The sequence below is a fragment of the Hipposideros armiger genome, unplaced genomic scaffold (genome assembly GCF_001890085.2).
Source record: "Hipposideros armiger isolate ML-2016 unplaced genomic scaffold, ASM189008v1 scaffold_226, whole genome shotgun sequence".
Taxonomy (NCBI): domain Eukaryota; kingdom Metazoa; phylum Chordata; class Mammalia; order Chiroptera; family Hipposideridae; genus Hipposideros; species Hipposideros armiger.
The window spans coordinates 1,287,119-1,305,062 of record NW_017731576.1 but is presented as its reverse complement, the minus strand read 5'-3'; the positions used below and the strand labels follow the sequence as shown (position 1 = coordinate 1,305,062).

At 46.2% G+C, this 17,944-nt stretch overlaps 1 protein-coding gene across 1 annotated transcript in view; it reads right to left on the bottom strand.

Moving 5' to 3' along the window:
- The window catches only part of EPHB1 (EPH receptor B1), a 323,417-nt gene that overhangs the window by 90,178 nt on the left and 215,295 nt on the right, over positions 1–17,944 (bottom strand). The window contains exons 5-7 of the mRNA XM_019654615.1: positions 10,462–10,624; positions 7,909–8,017; positions 6,986–7,050 (exon numbers count right to left, since the gene is read on the bottom strand). Of these exons, the coding sequence (XP_019510160.1) occupies positions 6,986–7,050; positions 7,909–8,017; positions 10,462–10,624 (337 nt within the window). The remainder of the gene's footprint in view (positions 1–6,985; positions 7,051–7,908; positions 8,018–10,461; positions 10,625–17,944) is intronic.

The window sequence follows — 17,944 nt, the reverse complement described above, 5'->3', positions numbered from 1 at the left end:
AGAGATCTGCATATGAAATCCAGTCCCTGGAAGGGATTTCATCCTATCCTCAGTCTCAATATCTTGATCGCCTCTCACTTTTCTGAGCACTGATGGGACACCCAAACAGCACTGTCCTAGGGACCATGGGAACTACAGGAAAAACAAGGCTCGTGAATTTCTTCAGGCAATTAAGACATTAAATAACAGGAGTACAGTGCTAAAGAGTCTAGACTCAGAAGCCCACACCTGGAAACAAGCTATAAATGCTGCAGAAACCAGAGAAGGCACAGTTGTATAAATGCCAGTCTTCAAGGTCAGAATCCTAAAAGGACAAGTCACATGTCATGCATTGGGGAGGGGGGAGCTTATAGTGTCATGAGGCAAAGCTCAGGCAGAGGCCCACCATTTCATGAGTAAGGCGGCGAGTGTGACCAGCTTGAATGTGGAGAGAAAGGGGGTCTGAAGTGATGTACTAGCATGAGAGGGCCCGGACTACCAAACAAAGGCTTTAGGATCGATGCCATCGGGCACTCAGAGCTGACACCTGACCATCAGCAGGGAAGGGGTGTACTGAGAGCAAGTTCATTTTGCTGGCAGGCTGCAGCATGCACATGCATGGTTGTGGGGAAGGAGCTGGAGGCTGAGAAAACAACGGTGAGGTGGTTGCAGTAAGTAAGGTGGAAGATTACAGTATTCCACCGTGAGGACAGAAAACGAGGCAAGAGAAATTTCAGAGGAAGAATTCATAGCACTTGGTGAGCAATTGAAGGTGGAGAACTAAAGAGGGACAAGAAGAATTTAAATCAATGTCAAGGCTTCTAGAATGAAATGGTACTGTGGACCAGGTAATGGACTTTGGGGGAAAAAAACCCTATGGTCAGGGTAGTTGGTACGTGTGGTTTTAGATTTTGAATGCACAGATAAAATATGTAATGATTCAAAGTTAGTCAGAAAGCTCAGAATTGAAACAGAGTTAGAAGACTGGATCTGGAGTTGTAGATTTGGGAAGCACATGGGTGGTAGTTGAAGCTGTTGATGGGAACGGCTGAAGATTGAGCCTTGGAGTGAACCTATCAGAAAGGTTGATGGGCACTGGAAACAGTTTGTTCCACCTGCTTCTGAGACCACAATGGCTGGTTGTCTTTCTTCAAGAAAGAGCAGAGGTCTTCGGTATCCAGCCAGGGCTTGGGAAAGAATCCAAGAGGTGAGCCCCAGGGTGGGCAGCGAGCCAGCGTAGAAAAGCATTCTGAGGATCTGAGCACAATCTTCCTTCTACCTTCTGTTTGGGGGTTTCACCACATTCTCGAGCTTTGTTTTCAACACTACAGTTATTGCCTAATGCGTGCCTTCAGGAACCACAGTCTAGTTGCTACTGAGGAAGGTATTTCAGGAAAAGGGTTTAACATCTCCCTGCTTCTTAGGAATCAATGACCAGGGCAGGCAGGTCCTTTCAGGCAAAGCCCACTGGTCCTGGGTCATGAGAGTCCTGCTGGGAACCTGAGGGCCACAGCCAACGAGCTCAAGACTAAAAGAGCGAACACGGTTTCTAGGGGTTCTGGCTTAGAGCCAGCAGCAGACACATGGGTGAATCTAGCTCATTACATTTATTTGACATTTAATAAGCACCCACTGAAAACTCAGCCAGCTTGTTTTATACCTGGGACCTTTCCTCCTGTCCCCCAAGGCCCTCGTTTACTCACGCTCAGTTACAAATACTCCTGTTACCTCCAGGAGAGGCAGCCCAAATTTCCAATCTGTCTCCCTCCTCTAGGGGGTATGCCTGACCTTTACCCTGGTGTCCACAGTGACTTCCAGAGGGCTAGATGCTATGCCCTCGACAGTTCTGAAACACACCTACCACCCAGAGTCAAGAAAGCTGGGTGCAGAAACGTGGAGTTTAGTTTTTTCTGGGTCTAATCTAGAGTTCAATCTCCCACCTAAAACAGGAATCTGCTCTACAACGTCTTTAACTGATAACTCTCTCGCTTGAATGCTTCTATGAACAGGGAGCTCACCTCCCCACAAAGCAGCCTGCCTCTGTGTTGGACAGCTCCAGCGTGGGGGTGGGGGCTGTTGTTCTCCTGCAGCAAGTCTGCCTTCTTTGACCTTTCACTTGACGGTTCCATTTAACCTCATGCAGCACAACAGCATCTCCTTTGCTTTTCCATAATGGGTTCTGCTCGATGAGGACCTCTAGGTCCCTGCCTGCGTTTCTGCAGCACCACACTGGTGTTTCCAAGTCTCCGAGGTAACCGATTAGGACTTGACACCTCCCACAGGCAAGCTGCTGTCCTCTGCACAGGTGCTTTTCTGACAATGTCCTTTCTGAAATGGGGTCCCCAGAACCAAGAACATCACCCTTAGATGTGTTCTTACCAGCACAGAGGACAGTGTGTCTGTGCATCACCTCCTCTGATCTGAATTTTAATTGGGACTACAGAGTCAGAACTGCGTTTAAAAACTTGTTTTACAGATCACTAATTCGAAGACTCCGGACATGTTACTTGTCCCCTCTTGAGGCTCTGTTCCTTCAGGTACAAAACCTACCTTGTGGGATAATTATGGAGATTAAAAGTGAATACAGGTAAAGTACTTAATACAGTAACTGCTCAAAATTGGAGAACAGTATTATTCTGTATCAGTAACAGTGCTTGGCTTCTTTATCAGCTATATATCACTCATATTAAGAATGTGGTCAACTAAAGACCTACTACATTTTTTTTGCACAAACAAATAGCAAGTCAGGTCTCCTACTTTTTTTTACCACTTTCTTTTTGTTTTAACCTAAACACTAGATTCTAGATTTATCCCTCTAACGTTTCATCTTGCAGATTTCAAATTAGCATTCAAAGCTGATGGATAGATCTGAATTTTGATTCTGTCTTCGATGATGTTAGTTATGCTCCCCAACTCTTACCTACAAAATTGATAAGCATCCTTAGGCTTGCACCTGACTCATGAATTTAAAAACAATCAAACAAACAAGAGATTGAATTGGACAAGGACTAGAATAAAACTGGTAACTTCCTGTCTAGCTGACAGAGTCACTAACCCACTTTCTTCTGGTATGAAGACAAGCTCTGTCCCCACTTTACAGCGCTTTCCCTTAGGATATAATAAAATATTTTTGCCAAAATAGAAATTCACTGCATCTGCAATTCCTCTTGAATTTACTAAAAGTATAACCCTAGCAAATGCGATGAGGTCCTCGTTATTTTTTCTTAATAATCCTTTTTTGGCTCCTACTGGTCACCAAATTCAGTTTTAAATGCCCAGAACCCATGTACTTCAGTCTCTTCAAGTGTTTAGCAGGGATCAAGCTCACCCTTCCGTTCTGCAACCTCAGTGCTCTCCCCTCTTACTCTATGTGAAAATTAGTGTGTTGGCTAGTCTACGGTCTTTGGGCACATATCCCCCCCCCCTTTTTTTTTTTTCTTTTCTCAAAGCTTAATAATTGTAGCTCTGTGATTATATCTGTGGTTGCCTGCAACATGGAAATGGTTTTGTTAGGGTTGCTTTATGAAAGCCCTTGACCCCTCACCAAGCCTCTATCTTCCTCTCTCCCCACCCCTACACACTCCATCCAACTCAGAAATCAGTGAGGTGTCAATCACTATCAAGTGTGTAGTCACCTAAGCCCCATCAGTATCTGGTAGTGTTTCCAAAATGTAGACTCAACTGGAACGTTTCTAAGATAGATTCCCAAGCCCACCCTAACCCACCTGGTCATCCTGTCCAGGCAAGTTTTAGTCAGCCAGCACTTTCTGAGAATTGACCCATAGAAACCATGAGGACACACCATTTGTCTGCCTCTTCCTGGACATGGGAAACCCACAGTCCTACCCACTCACCTTGAACATGAACCACAGGTTCCCAGGCTCTTCATCCAAGCATCCAACACCACATCCAACATACTTTCTCTTCCCAACCTGCCTTTTCTCTAGTATCTAACCCAGATTCAAATCTCCACATGCCTGTTCACTGTGCTCCAGGCTCAGGAGACAGACATAACCAGTGTCCCAGAAAGCACTATGCTCTCAAACTGACCAGATATGCCACATCTAGGCAGGCTAGAGAAGGTTCTCCATTTGCAAATGTTTACATTACATCTCCTCCAGCTTTTGTATCATCTTGGGAGGCAGACCTGGGAGGGAGGGGCCATCAGCCCCTCTCTGGTGCCATATGTCCTGCCTGCAGGAAAGAGAGACAGGGTCCGCTGAGGCACTGATGAATGAGGCTGGAGGGCTGCTGCAGGTTTTCCCCTCTGAAACCTGTGACGTCTGCTGGTTTTCTGTCCCTCCCAGAGCAGGAAGCCCTCAGAGTTCCAGGCTGCTTTGTCCACATCCCACAAGGAGGTGCATGCACGTGGATGACCCAGGTATAACTACGTACATAGATTAGGCGTTATCGAACTTTCTGCCTTCTGTAGTGGGACCCGGGGGTGGGGTGGGTGTGGAGACTAACAAACCACTAACCAGGACACCTGGGAGTAGTCCTCAGTCCATTCTCACTTGCTTATCAGGCAACTTGAGTCTCTGCTATATGGGAATAGCATGGGCTCTGCAGCCAGACTTAGATGTTGTGCAGTGCACTTCCGCCTCCCATGAGCCGTGTGACCTGGGTATGTCATTTAACCTCCCTAGATTAATGCCTACCTCTGACAGTGGTTGTGAGGGTCAAAAGAATTGAAGTGAGCTACCAGAATAAATCTCCCAAAGCATGATGCAGAATAGGCTTTTTGTGATTAATTATTACTACCCCTACCCCGTCTTGCACCAGGCCAATCCTCCATCTGAGCCTTGAGTTTCTTCTTCTATTAGATGTATGCTGAGTCTTCCTCCAGCTCTACAGTCCTCCCACTGTGATTCTCCAATGCTAATAGCTTTAGTCAGAGGGACTGATGTCCACTGGAGAAAATGCACTAACGCAATTCAAAGCATGAGACTATGAGTTTAGAGAACCTGGGTACAAATTGGAGCCAGGTTTCAGGAACTGGATAAAAAGAGAACAGCTATGAATAGAGGAAAAGGACATTTATAAAAGGTGAACTGAATTAAAAGTAGACAGACTTCTAAGGCAGCCAAGGGAGTGAACTCTGGTCCATAAAGAACTCTGTGTCCCCCCGAGTCACAGAGATGGTGAATACACAGCTTGTCAGCACTGTCCTCAGCTGTCCTCACTGGTTGCAGCAAGGTTACTATTACTGCAGACTGAGTTTTGGTTTTTCTCTGGACCCTGGGAACCAGAGAGGCCTCCTTCTGTTGACATTAGAGGTGACAGAGTCCCCCAGAACAGGGCTGTGGGCACTTTGGAAGGACATCTGTGCATGTGGGTGGCACATGGTGGCCCAGCAGAGCTGGTCCCTCCAGAGCAGAATGACCAGATCTCAGGGAGAAGTGGCCAACAAGTCACTAAGCTGCACCTGATTTAATGATTGGGAGCCCTCTGTACCCTACCCGAGGGGTAATAACAAGGTTTAGCTTGCATGCCTTTAAAATGGGGAGCTCTCTCCTAGGGCAACCTATTCTAACCTTTGGCCATCTCTAGTCTTCAAAATGGTATTCCTCCTTTTGAACCCAGTTTTGTGCCCTCTGCCTTCAGGCTGACATGGCCATCTCTGCATGCCCTGCAGGGGGAAAGAAAGCAGGGTAAATGGGACTCTGAGTGTTTTAGGAGCTGTGTGTGTGAATTTAGAGAGGGGCCACTCTCTGAAATCCGTACCCTCAGTTTGTGCTGCTGACTGGGGGGATGCCCGGGCTCACCGTGGGAGAGGCACAGTGCCTCTCAGCCAGCCCAGGAATGACTGTCTGAACAGCAGCCCAGCTGCCAGGAGCTGGGTCCTCACAAGCCTTTGGCAGGTTCTTGCTCTGGATTGAAAGACCCCAAAGAACAAGGCCGTATCTACAGAGTGGCCTTTGTACAGCTCAAGCCAGCACTGGCCATGTTAGAACATAAGCTCCTTCGTGGTAAAGCTGCTGGGTGGATGGATGTCTTGGAGAAGGAATGAGTTTGATCCATGTGAATTTTTACGTGTGAGTCCAGTTTCACTCCCACTCAAGGCATGCTTAGCGTGCGTGTGTAGACGACGTCTGTTTTCCATGCTCACTGCTGCATGAACAGGAAGAAAAGGGCTTACATTGCAACAGGAGGATTTAAGTGAGATGAGGCTTACAGAAGAAGCCTGTGACAGCATAGCACAGAGTGCTGGGACAGATTTCTGAAGACACCCATAGAATTCAAAAGGAGTTATTTAGAAACAGAGCACGTCTGCTGCAAGGATTAAGTGTACCGCTTTCTAGATGCAGGCAGGTGGCCCAAGTGACCCAGTGAGACCTTTTCAGACCCTGCAATGTTGTAATTACAGAGATGAAAGAATAATTCTGACATAAGACTTTACGTTGCACATTGGTGAGGGGAAATTTTAGCTATAAAAAATATTATATGTCTTTTTTTTTTTTTAAGAGGAGTAGGATAATGAGTGAGGAAAACTTTTAAGGTACTTTTTAAAAGAAAACACTAGGGAGATATCCCCACACTTTGGCCCCTTGGGCTCTGCTATCTTTTTAATTCCCTACATTCATGTTCTCTGGCTTATCTGTGAATTTGGTTAACACATTCCCCAGCCGCTCAGGTGGATAAGATAAGGCAGAAGATGTTAATAGGGAACCCTCCATCTTTTCCCACTGTGTCTGATTTCAGGATTCATTGACTTGCTAAACCAATCTTTTCCCTGCATTCCATGTCCTATATGGGCTTATCAATGCAGAAGATAATCTACTTGCCAGGCATCCAATGAGTGCCCACAACGGGCAGACAGCAGATGGGGCGGCAGCCTGGGCTCCCTGGGGACCTGGAAAGAGAGGCGGTGCTGGGGCACTAGCGGCTGCAAGGAGGCCTGTGGTCGGCACTGGCCAGCCTGGCTCGAAGGAGCTCTCCACACACTTGCCTGCTCTACTCGGTAGTTCTCCAGGGGTCAGGCAATAGGTGTGCACTTTCTACTCACCTCGGCCCGTGCTGTAATGCTGGAGCTTGTCGCTGTACACAGCCTCTTTGCTGTAAGCCCGTTTCCTGTGAACACAAGGAAGAGGAGCTTTCTCAGCTTTTCTATTCCAGGGACCTCTGCCGAGGCCTCCTGTCCTGATGGGGGCTTACCCAGGCATCTCCTGGCATGGGGAGCTGCGACTCTCACTTTAGGTGTAGCTCCTGTCATGGCAGGCACTCTAGCTTAACCACCACTGTGGGCTGCTGGGGCTGCTTTCAAGTCAAGTCTTTCAGAGACCAGGCAGGGCTATGGGTCCCTTTCAGAGCTTGGGAAAGAGGCTCTTGAGGATGCCTATTAGGGCCCTGGCTGCACTGCGGCACTGCTTGGGAGGGGCCCATCCCAGGGCTTCGCACAGCAGCCTCTGGGCTAACCACCAAAAGCAGTAGCAACAGTATTAACAATTAACAAGGCCTTCAGGGCCAGCCCTTCTGCAGAACCTGGGAGTTCTTCTTTGCCTCTTTGGTTCCCCCCCGCACACCTGCCTTGTGCCCTCTGCTGAGGACCTTGGCTCTGTAACCAGAGGATGAGCTGGGGCACAGGCTGTAATGCTCCAGGGGGTCAAAAGCAATTTTGTCATTGTCACTCTGAAACACTGTGGCGTGTGAGGGGCGCTAATGTCTCGGCTAAAATGAGGCTTGAGGATGGGAGCTATTTCTTCATAGTCTTCCCTGGCTCTCATAGAGGAATTTATCTGGGACACAGAGAAAATAAATAATCTGGGGAATTCTTGGCTGCCTGTGGATTGAGATGGAATGATGACCAGGAGTTGGACTGTGTGTCCATGAAAGGCCATGCCTGGTCCAGACTGCATGAAATGAAAGACGTCTGAAGGTGGGGCTTCCTGGTCTGAGGAGAGCAGGCAGGGGTGACAGTAGAAGGCCTACCTGCTACAGACGATGGAGATAGCCACCAAGGACACGACAAACACAACTCCGGCCGCTGCCGAGCCAGCAATCAGGGGCAGCTGCTCCCTCAGCTCAGACTTGTAATCATCTAGGTGAGAAAGAGGCATTAGAATCCTTCCTATATGCCCTTTGCGCATAGCTGGTACTCAATGCATAATACCAAAGACATTCTGTGTGTGTGTGTGTGTGTGTGTGTGTGTGTGTGTGTGTGTGTCCCAAATATTACATGGCAGATACTTAGAGTAAAACATGATTTATTGTTTATGTGAAATTCAAATTTAACTGGTTGCCCTGTATTTTATCTGGCAACCCTAATGGCAATACCTCTTGAACTGAGGTTCCCCATGCCCTGCATTGGAATCTCCTGAGCCTGGTTATTACATATGACTATTCCTGGGCCCCTCCTCAGATCTCCTGAATCAGAGCCTCTGGGTGAAGAGCAGGTGTCTGCATGTTTACCAAACAGTCCAGGTGACTCTTATGCTCCCCAGTGTTTGGGAATCAGCCTTCAACTCTGTGGGTGGAGAAAGAGGCTTCTAAAGAAAAAGATGTTGTTCTCAAAGCCCCCCACTTTCTAGAAATAAATTTTAAAGACAGAAGGCTGAGTTTCAGTTTCTCTCTGCTGAGAGCTTTTCGTAACATGAATGTTTTTTTAAAAAAACTAATTTGGCAAAAAACAAACAAAAAATGCAAGGAACCACAGTCAGAAGTCCATAGCAATGTCTTTATACATTAAAAACTTCATGAAGCAATGTCACCTTCCCACAGGTCCTTCAGCCTCAATGACCCATCATTGATCAGCCTTCAGACTCACCTTTGTGCCGCCATCGGGGCCCGAAGCCTCAGTGAACATCAGTGAGCGTAATTACTACCAATGTGTGATCCTCAGTCATTAAGATTAATACTCCCGAATTTGGCCACTTACCAGAACTCTCTTACATCTAGCACCTCTTGGGTTTACAAAACTTAACTGCCAATGTAAAAGGAATAGCCTTCTTGGGAGAAATTTGTTACATCTTGATTTGTCTAGTAGAATTGCCAAGAGACCAGTGCTCAGATCATTTTGAGTTTTGGGCTTTTAATCCTGTGTACCTCCTGATGCCAAAGTGCCCATAAATCTAAATGGTAAGTGAGGTGCAGAGAGGGGGACAGAGTCCTTGCGGAAAAGAAGACAACCTACATTTTTTTCATACCAGCAGCATTATTAATCTGGATAAACTGCCTCACCTTTCCATCCCATCTTATCATCCTCAAAATATGACTGAAAATTCACCTAAGATAAACTCAAAACAGGTTGCGAACTCCAGTCCAACAGGAGCCAGACAGCTGGCACTAAAGCATCCCAGAGCAAATCATTGGGAAGTGGTGGGCACCCCACGGGGCCGCAGTGCCTCACCATGGCACGCCCACCAGCACGGGATCCTCTTATAGTTATTCCCAAGAAAATGAATATTATGAGTTTTATATGAAATCATCTGATTGTTAAATCTTTCTGGTGAATGATTAAACTGTTAAAAAATATGGTGTGTCAATATAAAACCTCAAGCTCTGTCAAGTGCCTACTCAGAGAGTGCTGGCCTAAAATAAAATGTTATGTAAGGGCAGACTGCTTCCTATATAACCTAAGTAATAAAGGAAAAATTAAAGGCTTTCAATTTGGGAGATTAGGAATAGATTGACATTTGGAAAACCATCAGGAAATAGGTCATAAATGAATAAATAAATATAGGTAGTATAGAGGTAAATGAAGGCATACACTATGGTAAATGGCGAGCTAAGGATAAGAGTGAGTGAGCAGTCGGGCAGACACGCCCATACTCAGTGCTCAGGCTACGGGGAACTCTGATTTTCATTAGTATTAAAGCGGGTAGTCTCAGAGGAGTGGGGGGAGAGCATTATAATAGGGAACCAATAAAGCCCACAGGTGGAAGTGTTTTTGGTGACAGGCTTTCTGGTCTTGGGGACAATTTGGAAAACAGTGGCCATTCTCTCTGGAGACATCTGAGCTGGACCTACTGGGGATCACATACTAAGCTGCTTCAAATACTCTAAGATGTTGCGTGCCTGGGACTGCCACACTCCAAATTTTGTCTCTGTTTCCTTCCTGGAGACCTGGGCTCATGCAACGAGGCCGTGAGCTCTGCTCCCAGTGCCTGGGAACAGAGGGGTGAAGTGGGAGTGAGGGTGACACAGCAGGCATCTCGCCCTGCTCCACGGAGTCTGAGAGATGTGTAGGTGGGTCTCACTGCTGTGCACACGCAGGACACAAGCAGTGACCTCTCTGCATGTGGCACAGAGGCCCTTCCAAGGCAAATCCACTAGATGCCGGAGAGAGACACGCCAAACTTTAGACAGATGCCCTACCTGGTGAATCAAGCAAGGAGGCAAACCTAGTCTACTGCCCTACTGGGAGGCAAACCCTTCTGAGGAAATTCCACTGGAACCCAGTGGAGGTTGGCATTTTGGCTGCGAGTGCAGCTCGTCCTTCCCCAGCGGCCCACCCTGTGCCCAGGTCGCTGGCCTGCTCCTTACCATCCGTCAAGGTCTGGAAGCACATCTTGCCGCTGAACTTGCCATAGCCAGCCACAGTGCGGGCGCGCACCTGTACCACATATACCATGCCCGGCCGCAGGCCATCGATCCGCGCCGTGTTGGTCTGGCTCCTGGCCATGGAGGAGTTAAACTCGTTGTGTTCCTGAAAAAGAGCAAAGGAAAGGGGTCAGCGGCCCTCTTCTGAGTGCTGTGTCCCTAGTCCGCTTCACCCTGGATCGCCCAGGCCCCATCAGTTCTTGGTCCTGCAGATCTGCTAGAAGTTGCCACCTAGGATGACCTAGGCCATCCTTCTGAATGGGGACAGATTGGCCTGGCCTGAAGGAATGTAGAGTTGATTCTGGACTATGGAGTGGCTACACTCTGAGCAAATGACTGAGCTCTCAGGGCCTAGTTGGGGGGCTCATGGTCACTTTCTATTCCTCCCCCCTTCAGGATTTGAGGGAAGAATAACAAAGCACATCCATCTTTGGAAAATCCTATCCAGTATCTGACCTCAGCAGAAACTAACTGGGCAGACTGAGCCGCCCTGTTAGTGCCTGCCTCTCTTTGTCTTGCCTCTGCTAAGGTATTTTCTTTCCTCTCCTCACTCAAGATCTCCCTGGTCACTCCTCACAATGGCTGTTCTAGATCATTCTATAGGTTCCCTCAAGTCCTTCAGCAAATGGCTTTACATCCACTCTGCTGAATGTGGATGCCATTCTGGGCTACCTCCCACACCTGCTTCTGCCTTGGCCTGTGTCTATCTGGGTCCCTGTCTTCTAGTTCCCTCTCCCCCAGCTTCCAGGGAGGTCATGTCCCTTCTCCCTGGAGAGCAGGCCCTGTGTTCTCACCCCTCCTACCCCTCCCTTTTGTCTGTCACTCTCTCCAGCATCTTCCGCCCTGTCCTCCACCGTTCCTGTTGTCTGCACACGTGTGTCCTCTGTTTTGCACAGGTGTTGCTCCTATTTCTCATCCTTCTGGCTCCTCCACCTATCATGAGTGCCCTGAAGCAGTTGCTTCTCTTTGCTACTGATCGTAGGTAACATTTGGTTTGTGCCTCGACTTTTGTAGCCTCCCATCTTTTCTGCCACTCCCTTCCTACCTAATCCAAACATCTCCAAAAAAAGATCTCTGGCCTTCCCTAAAATTATTAGCAGATAAAAAACAAAAACAAAAACAAAACAAAACAAACAAATAAACAAAAAAACCTCCTAAAACTAGATTTAAAGGCCTTTCATAATTTCAATCCCTCACATCCCCCTAAATCACCACTTTGCTGCCACTCCAAGGACCACAGCCCTGGCCACCAGACCTTTGCCTAGGTTGTGTTTCCAGACTGAAGTGCCTCTCTCCAGGGCTCCCCTCCAGGTCCCTTAGGCCTCCTCTTCTAGGAAGGCTTTCCTCACTACTCTAGCCCACAGACGTTCCTCATCTTGTCCATCCTCAGCACCTTCAGATACACCAGCCTTCTCTCTACTCACTTCCATGGGAGCATCATGGAGATTGGGGCCTAGTTCTGAGCCTGCAGGAACATGAGTTTAGAGTCTGGGCCTGTCCCTGTCTGCACCATGAATCTTAGAGCCAAGTAGGGATATCAGTAAAAGTGAAGAGCTTGGGCCACTGGGAAAAAGGCCTTTAAGTCCCATGTGCAAATCTGGGGTACTGTGACAAGTTCTAGGCACAAAGGTCCCTAGCGGCATGGTGACAAATGCGGGGAAAGATGATGACAAGAGTTCTATAAGCCACATCCTCCATCCAACAACAGATGAAACTTGGGGAGCTGAGCCAGGACAAAAGAAGTACAGCAAAATGAATAGAAATTACCATTGTCTCAAAACACATAAAAGTGTATTTTGCAAAGGTGAAGATGACCTGATGTGTTTTCATTCATTCATTTGGCCAGGCAGTCATGTTTATGACACACTACCATATACTGGGTGCTACACATGGGCTACAGGTCCCTCTCCTCTGGAGACACAACATCTTGTGGGGTGGACCAGAAAATAAACACAGGAGGACAACAGTATTGACTGAGTGCCTTTGGCAGAGGGCAGCTAAGGGGCCTGTGGGGGAACAGCAAAGGATCACTCAGTCCAAACTGATAAAGAAGGTAGGAGGAGCTCAGAGAAAGGGTGACATGAGTTGAGTCCTGAAAGGTAAAAAAATTAGCCACATGGATGAATGTGGGGAGTGAGAACTGAACAGACTACTCCATGAGAACAGAATAAAACATACAAAAGCAAGGTCTAAAGGAGTTCCGGAGCCCACAAGTAACTGGGCATAGCTGGACTGTGGGTGGCACAGGGGTGGTGATAAATGCTTTAGAAGCAGTTGTAAGGGACCACAGGTTAGAGGCCAGCTTGAATAGACAGCCGAAAGTTACAAAGAGGCCCATGTGCACCCCGATGGAGCCTGGACGAGACGGCCTGAGGAAGGCCTACCCACTCATCCTCTGATCTATTTAAAAAGCAGGTGGATTCTCCACCACCACCAATCATGGGTCCAGCAGAAAGAAGACTGTCCACTAGAGAAGGGGTGTCATCTACATCTTTGGTTATTACTAGCTTGACGCCCTGGAGAACTGAGATCTGAAACTATGAAAGCCCAGTCACCTTGCAAGTTAGGACAAAATCCCATTGCTACAAAATGCAGGTGGCTGCCAGAATTCTCTGGTTTTGCTGGAATCTATGGAAGAATGCACTGCTTGAAATAAGTGAAGCATTGACCGGGCAGCTCTTTTACTGAAAAATGTGTTTTGATGTATTGGCATTTGGATTTTGAGGATAACGCATTAACCCATGATCATTTTGTAGTCCATATATTCAAGAAGTTCGGTGATTAAAATGAATATCAGTCCTTGTTCCCTTCAAATCCATTAACCAACTTCAGGCAAATGAGTGAGAGCGAAGGTCAAGGTTGCTCGTTTTGGTCACATATGACTGATTTAATAAGCATGTGAGGCTGCAGCTGCTGGGGGCAGAGACCATGCCTCCCTTATTTTTCCATCCCCGATGTGTAGCACAGGGCCGGCACCGCCTGCGTGCTCAGCCACTCAGTGCTAAATGAATGAATAAACAGCACACTTCGGACCAGTTACTCAAACCAACTGATTGAGCGTAAGATATTGCCAAGGTCTGAAAGAGTTTCTGTAAGAAAATGATCCTAAAATTTGAAGGGTAGAAATTCCCAAGGCCGAAACCAGCCTGTGCTAGCCTAGACAGTTATTATGAAGAGCGAGTCATAATGCTTCATCATTAAGACAGCTGAGAGCAGATGTAGATGTTCCTCCCATGGTTTGCCTACAAGCGCTGACACCAGGAGTGAAAAGTGCTACAAGACAGTAAACAAGAGAGCATGATGAATGGAAATGTATTCAAATGGGGAAGGAGATGAACATGGGAGAGGCCCTGGGAGTGTCATCAGCTCAATGGCATCTGAGCTCTCTATTAATGAGTGGTTGGAAGAGCAAAAGCCTCATTGACTCCATTCACAGAAGTGAAACTGAAACGTGTCCCAAGCACAAACCAAGAGGTTGATGTTGGGCAGGAGACCCAGGGAGGGCTTTCAAGGCCCGGAAAACTACAGCCTCTGTTTTTGTAATCGTTTTCTTGGAACACAGCCATGCCCATCTATTAACACATTATTTAAGGCTGCTTTCCTGTTACAAAGGCAGAATTGAGGGGTTGGAAAGAGATTTTATGGCCCACAAGCCTAAAATATTTACTACCTGGTCCTTTACAAAAAAATTTGCTGACTGTTTTCTAGAAGAGGTGGCATGAGATGGAGGAGTGGTGGGTTTTGTTTCTTTGGACTGAAACCAGGACATCTACTAGGTTGAGTTCTCTTTGTGTTTGCATCTTCTAAAGACCAGGATTCCACAGCCTTATGGAGCAGATGGGCAAATCATTCTGGTTACAAGCAGTTGGATTTAAAATTAAGATACAATCTCATTTCAGGGTCCACACTAATGATGAGACTGCAGCATCAATATGATTATATCCAGTCAAATACTGAACTCAGAAATACATTGAAATATAGTAAAAATGTCTACAGTTTGGGTGCTGTGATTCCCTAGCTGTGACCTATGTGGTCATGGGTAAGTCATTTAACCTTTCTGTGACTTAGTTGCATCATCTATAAATTGGTTATAGCTGGATTTCAAGAATCTTCCTTTTAAGGGTCAGAACTAATAGATCTGTGAAAATCTAGCACATAACAGGCACTTAATAAAAATGAATTATTATCATTGCAGCTATTATTTCAAAACACCCTCACAAGGTTATTAACTTTTCTTTAGTCATATTAGAAATGTTCAAGGCAATGTAACAGATTTCATAGTCAAGCACTTTACACGTGAAGGAGCATTCTGTGGTAATACACCAAACAGTAACCAATGCTTTGGCGAAGAATCTTCTGTGTTCCCAAGGAAAGCATTCTATCCTCTGGAGTGGGGACAATAATATGCTTCACTGAGGTGTGGAAGCTGCCTCAGGCATTGAGCTGTTGTGCATGTGTGTCTGTTAATAATTAGTATAAATTACTGAGAAGTAGGGACATGGCCTGAAATGGGAGAGCGAGCTTCCTTCATCACATCAGAAGTGGAGGTTAATTACAGTTTTTTAAGGGAAGAGGTTTGCATGTACGGGCAAGTCGATGAAGGAGCTTGGACGTGGGCTGGGAAGAGAGGAGGCAAGGCACACGGGCACCATCCTTTCGGGTCTGAGCCTGTCACTAAGCCCTTCGCCCCTTTCCCAGGGGTGGCTGACCTTGGCACTGCAGATGAAGAGGAGGGCAGATGGTCTCCCACGCATTCAGCCTCTTACCATCACCGCCACTTGTTTCAGGGCAAAGGACTTAGGCTGTAGCCTCACTTCCTAACTCTGTGACTATAAAAGAGTTTTGTTTGTTTGTTTGTTTGTTTGTTTGTTTTAAACCTTTTTGTGCATCGGTTTCTTTACCCATATCAAAGATACTAATATTTACCACACTGAGTTGTGAGGGGAAGGGAGGTAATATTTATAAAGCCCCTAGCACCCAATAGGGGCACACTAGGGAGAAATTATTATTCTTCTGAGAGGAGCTACAAGTGTCAGTTTTATGTGTGTGTAGGAAGGGGGGCTGGGTGGAACCTTACTGGTGACTCTGACTTCACACTGTATACTGGCCACACATGATAATCTGTTGAAATGTTAGGTCAACTTGGGTGATGAAATGAGATCCTGTGGTCAGTCGGTCCAAACCTATGGGTTCAAAACATTTTGGAAAGTCAACATTTACTTTATTAACTGATAAAAAAAATAGGTAGCAAATAAGGGTCCCCAATTCAAAGCTGAATGGATATAATGGTTGCTTATGAATCCAGATGGTTTAAATTACACCAAATTCACTAAATTTTCTGAATCAATTATCTACATAACTTGATATTCTCTAACTGAATAGAATACTGCCTAATCCTCACCTTGCTTGCAAGTTCAGCTGTAATGGCTGAAGGGCATACCTCCTCACAGACTAGACTGGTGATCCATCTGGCCCTCCACTTTCAGGGAGATAAATTACTACCATTTAAAAGATGTGAAAACTGTGACCTAGATGGTTACATAATGTGACCACCTCTGCATGGCTGGTTGGTTAAGGAGAGCCCTGGAAACTAGAGCTCCTGCTTTCCAGTATAGTCATGCTCCACTGTCCAGTGCTGCCTCTATGTTGGAGGGCTACAGATCTCCATCCTTGATCCTCTTCTTATTCCCATTCACCCACTGGATGATCTCCCACAGGCTCAGGGCTTTCACATCATCTAGGTACTGACAACTTCCAAATGGACATCTCCAACCCCATCCTTTCTCCTGAACTCCAGATGTGTACATCTAGCTGCCTACTTCATGTCTCTACTTGACCATCTCAGAAGCATTTTAGACATTGAGCTGGACTTCTGTCCCTTCCCTCTCACCAAACATGCTTCACCCACAGTGATCCCTTTCTCCATCAATGGTGTTTACATCCTTCTAGTGGGTCAGGCGAAAACCTTCCCCATCCAAAATCCAACCTGCTGGAAAATTCCTTTGGCTCCATATTTAGTTTATGTATTTGGAAATGAACTGTTTCATCAGCCCTCTGCTTTCACCCCGATTCAAGCCACCATCATTCTTGTTCTAGATGATTGGAATCTAGCAGGCCTATTTCAACAGAACAGTCTAAATGATCCTTTTAAAGTATAAGTTAGATTTTGTCTCTACTTCTAACTCTGCAATGGATCCCCATCTCATTCAGTGGGAAAGATGAAGTTCTTAAAGCCCAACATGATCACCTCCCCTGATTACCTCCCTTTCCTGTCAACTATTTCCCCACTGCTTGCAGCGCTCCAATCATGCTGGTCTTCTTCCTGTTCCTTGAACCACCAGTCATGATCTTGCCTCAGGGGTTTTGCACAAGCTCTCTATCCCCCAGATATCTGCTTCACAACACCCTGACTTCCTTCAGGTCTTTACTCAGAACCTACCATCTCCAAGAGGCCTGCCTTTACCATCCTATTTATTGCTGCAACCAACTCCTCCCCCAAACCTCATCCTCTGGATCCTATTTACCTTGCTCTGATTTTTCTTTTCCCTTTTAAGATAACAATTTTCTAACATGCTATACAATTTCTTTAGTGATTATGTTCATTGTTCATTGTCCATCCCCTTTTACTGGAAAATAAGCCCCTTGAGGGAGGAATCTCTTTTTTGATCACTAATATATCCTAAAATAGTACCTGCCAAAGAGCAGGCACTCAATAAATACTTGATGGACAAATAAATGAATGAATCTGGTGTTTTTCAAATAATATATTGGGTCAGTAACAGAAAGAAATGTATTTTCCTGGGATTTTGCAAATACATGGTGGGAGGAAGTTCCTGCTTCTCCCACAGTAGACCGGGGACCAATTCCACAGGGCACCATTTCCTCATTCTTGGCAGCACATGCCCTGCTGTGCCCGCCAGCCATAGCTGCTAAAGAGTAGTCAAGGAAGATAATACATAAATTTCCATTTCTATTAATTTTTATCTCATTCTTTTAAATTTCCATTTAATAATTTTAACTGCCATAAATATATTAGTGCAGTAGTACATGCATATGATTTATAAATAGACAATCTCATATTGGAGGTTCTTGCTCAAAAACTTTGAAAAACACTAGTCTACAAAAACCACAAAACCTTCAGAAAATTCAGGTGACCCCTGACAGCTTTGTAGCATCTGCATTAGTATAGCAAGCACGTGACTAGGATAATGGAACTGGTCCTGCCCATACCAGCCCAGTGAGCTGTCCAGATAGCAGAGTGATGGGTTGGACAGTTCTCTCCTGAGTTGATACAGTAAATGCCTAGGTTTTGAAGGCTTTTGCCAGGGAAGACCTCTGGTCTCTATCACCAGGTCTCCATCACTCTCCCAGAGAGCCTCTGTTCCCCATCACCAAATTCCTCCCTCCCTCAGGACTTCTTCCAGCT